The 4289-nt window shown below is 41.3% G+C and overlaps 1 protein-coding gene across 1 annotated transcript; it reads left to right on the plus strand.

Annotated features, from left to right (window-relative positions):
- Positions 1-300: 300 nt before the first annotated feature.
- On the plus strand, positions 301-3990 carry LOC118754778 (the record flags this gene model as incomplete). Its single annotated transcript, XM_036489658.1, has 1 exon — positions 301-3990. A coding segment is annotated over exon 1 (3690 nt), but the record flags the coding sequence as incomplete, so codon positions are not given.
- Positions 3991-4289: the final 299 nt, after the last annotated feature.

The raw sequence follows: 4289 nt of genomic DNA on the forward strand, positions 1-4289 counted from the left end.
CACTGTTTATAATTGCTTCGATTTAAATATTAATTATATCTTGCTGTGTTGGGTGGCGAGCAAATTACATATATTACCTGTAAGCGTAAGAGATTAATATTCGTACACATACATACACATATACAGGGCAAGTTTATATATCTGAGATAATAAATAAAACGTGTGGTACGGAATTAAAATTCCACTTAAATTCTGTGTAAAGCTTTATTGGATTGTGGTGTGGCTAGGTTTTTGCATAGTATTCGCTAAACAGCTGTCAGAATCCTTTTCCTCAAAGCGTTCTTCTAATTATATCAAGCTATGGATAAGTTTATTCGTCTGGCAGACGCTGTGACAGAATTTGAGGCCGACTACAACGACACGGCCCAAACTGATCACACCAAATACACTCTTGCCATTCAACAAGAGGAGTTGAAAACGTTATGGAAGAAAGCGAAGGCAGCATATGAGGAATTAGTAAACTCTGATACGTTAGATGCTAAAGCAGTATCTGCTGTGAAACCAAAATATAAAAGCTCGTACGCTGTATATTTGCGATGCATGTCGAACATGGCAGATCTGCATGCAAAGCTCGTTAAGAGCGAAAAAGACATAGAAGGTACGTCTGTCCAAGAACACAACATTCACCTTCCTCCGTGCGATACGGAAGTGTTCAAAGGCGACTACCTCTCTTGGCCAACATTCCGAGATATGTTTACGGCCATATATATATTAAATAAGCGCCTCACTCCAGTTGAAAAGTTGTTCCATCTGAACCAAAAAACACTGGGTGAGGCCAAAGATATAGTGAGGAAGTGTCCTCTCACTAACGAAGGATTTGCCACAGCGTGGAAAAACCTAACAGATAGGTACGAGAATAAACGCATTCTCGTAAATTCCCAGTTACAAATTCTTTTTAATTTAAAGGCAATAGAGAACGAGTGCGGCGTCTCGATTAAGAAATTACAGCGAGATATAAATAATTGCATCTCATCACTAAAAAGCCATAAAATTGATATATCGAACTGGGATGCAATATTTACTTATCTTTGCTCAACGAAATTGCCAGAAAGTACCTTGGCATTGTGGGAACAAACAATCGAAGACAAGACGGAGATATCGAAGTGGGAGGATATGGACAAATTTCTGTCCAACAGATTCCAAACACTGGAAACCGTCTCGGGTATAACGGGTACTAAACTTACAAAAATTCCCAAGCCCCATAATAGTAGGCATACTAGTGAAACTCCGCAAAAAAGACTTGGTGCCTTCCAAGCAAGTGTAGCTAAAACGACATGCAAATTCTGTAAAAGCAAGGACCACAAGTTATCAAAGTGCGAAAGATTCATCAATTTAACGACGGTCGATAGAATCGCCTTCATTAAGTCGAACCATGGTTGCTTGAACTGCTTATCCAATGGACATACTGTGTCCAGGTGTACATGCTCATTTAATTGCAGCACTTGTCACCAACGACATCACACGCTCCTTCATATTCAAGCAGTTCAGCCAAAAGCAACTATGCACCAAAGGCAACAAACATATGCATCAAAAGACACAGATAACATAGCGTCCACTTCGGCACAGGCTCAAGCAATGCGCGACGCTGCAAGTGCAAAAAAGAACTCAGTGAACAATGTCACGTCTTGTTTCGCTAATACTAACAAAGGCGTATTGCTGGGAACAGCAAGAGTTCATATTTTTTATAACAATACAAATTTCTCAGCTCGAGCATTAATAGATTCAGGTTCTGAGTGCTCTTTCATAACGGAAAGACTCAAACGTAGAATCAACTTGCCTTCTAAGAGAATGCATGCACAGGTATCTGGTATCAATAACACCATTTCAGCGCAGGTAAAGGAAGCATGCCTCATTCAATTGAGATCTCCAATTGATCCTCTAATAAACATCAACACAACCGTGCTGGTGTTGCCTCAATTAACCGGAAATCTTCCGACATGCCAAATTAATGCGATGACTAGCCAAGCTTTCCCGGATCTGGAATTAGCAGACAAGAGATTTTTTATTAATGAACAAGTTGATCTAGTCTTAGGCGGCGACATTTACGCCCAAATAATGTTGAGCGGAATCCGAAAAAACGTTTTAGGTACGCTTCTGGCGCAGGAGACTGTATTCGGCTGGATACTAACCGGTCAAACTGACACGGTTACGCCAGCCAACAAATGGGTATCATTTTTTAACGAGGTCAGCCTCGATAAGCGTCTCGCGTCTTTCTGGGAAGTGGAAGACATTCCGAAAAACCAATCCTACAATAAAGATGAAGTTTATTGTGAAGAACTTTATAAAAGCACAACAAAGAGAAACGGTGAAGGCAAATACATAGTGTCACTGCCATTTAAGCAGGACTTCCCAAAAGACGTCAAATTAGGACCCTCTCTAAAAATCGCTTGCTCACAGTTCTTTAGGATAGAAAAGCGGTTGGCGAGAGACCCACCTCTGCAAACAGAATATAACCGAGTTTTGTCAGAATACGAGGCATTAGGTCATATGACGCGAATCGACGTGAATGTTCCTGCAGATGCATGTGACAATTACTTCCTGCCTCATCACGCTGTCAGGAAGGACGAAAGCACTACCACCAAAGTAAGGGTAGTTTTTAACGCATCGTGTCCGACATCAAATGGGGTGAGCCTTAATGAGGTGCTCTATCCTGGTCCAGTACTTCAAAATGATTTGCCAACATTAATACTTCGGTGGAGATTATTTAAGTATGTTTTTAACAGCGACATCGAAAAGATGTATCGCCAAATCTTACTAAACCCTGACCAAACAAAGTATCAGCGCATAATTTTTCGTACTAATCCATCCGAACCCATAAGACTTTATGAACTCAATACTGTGACCTTCGGTGTCAATTGCGCACCTTACCTGGCGATTAGAACTCTGCTTCGGTTAGCGAACGACGTGGAAGATTCGCACCCCATTGCATCGGACATCTTAAGAAAATACATGTACGTTGATGATGTTTTAGCGGGCGGTCATACTATCGAATCTGCTATTAAAGCTAAGGACGAAATCACAACAGTATTGCAATCGGCGGGTTTTCCTTTGAGAAAATGGACTTCTAACTGCGACGAAATATTATATGGTATCCCAAAATCCTATCTGCCGAAAGAAGATTTCTTGGACTTCGAAGACACCAGCACGGTTAAGGCTCTGGGCATCAGGTGGAACGCCCATTCTGATAAATTTTACTTCACTGCCAAGCCAATTGAGAATCAGGATAGACATACAAAAAGGGCAATACTATCGGCTATTGCCAAATTATTCGATCCGTTAGGGTGGCTCGCACCGTTTGTAATTACCGCGAAAATTTTAATGCAAAATATTTGGTTAGAAGGAACCGGGTGGGACGAAATTGTATCAACCTCCACATTAGACCGTTGGGAAAGCTTTAAGGAAAGCTACAGCCACATCGAAAGGATTCGTATCCCTCGTTGGATATATTTTTCACCGACAGCCAAAGTCGAAATACACGGGTTTTGCGACGCCTCAGAAAAGGCATATGCGGCTGCTCTCTATATTCGCGTCGAAAAGGATGATAAGGTCTTCACCAATCTGCTACTATCTAAAACTAAAGTTGCACCAGTTAAAACGATCTCGCTTCCCCGCTTAGAACTTTGTGGGGCGGTTTTACTTTCAGAAATCCTCGATTCGATTACCAATAACCTGAATTTGGGGCATATTACGACAAAAATGTGGACGGATTCTACCATTGTCCTGGCCTGGATTCGGAAACCACCCTGCTCATGGTCAACCTTTGTTGCACATCGAGTAACCAAAATAATAGAAAAAGTCGGAAAAGAAAATTGGTGTCATGTAGATTCAACCTCAAATCCGTCAGACTTAGCCAGTAGAGGACTTCCGGCGCAAGAATTAGTAAACAATTCGCTGTGGTGGGAGGGCCCTTCTTGGCTGCAAGAAGATCACTCCAAATGGCCCACTCAAGAAAAGGACTATAATACAGTGATAGAAGAGAAGAGGGTGCAGGTACACGCAACAACAACGTTAGATATCCACGATGATATTATTGAAAGATTTTCTGATTTCTCGAGAGCTTTGAGAGTTTTATCTTATGTAATGAGATTCTCTCAAAGAACTCACCCAAAAACCAGAGCGTCATTTCAGGCGAAATCTTGTTCAATTTCAGCTGATGAAATTAAAGCAACGATAAGCCGCTTGATAACCATCTGCCAGAAGAAGCATTATTGGGAGGAGTATTCAGCATTAAAATCTCAGAAATTAATAGGTACAAAAAGTGAAGTACTACCCCTTAACCCTTTCATCGA

Source organism: Rhagoletis pomonella, unplaced genomic scaffold (assembly GCF_013731165.1).
Source record: "Rhagoletis pomonella isolate Grant_MI unplaced genomic scaffold, Rhpom_1.0 Rhpom_scaffold_04611, whole genome shotgun sequence".
NCBI classification, from domain to species: domain Eukaryota; kingdom Metazoa; phylum Arthropoda; class Insecta; order Diptera; family Tephritidae; genus Rhagoletis; species Rhagoletis pomonella.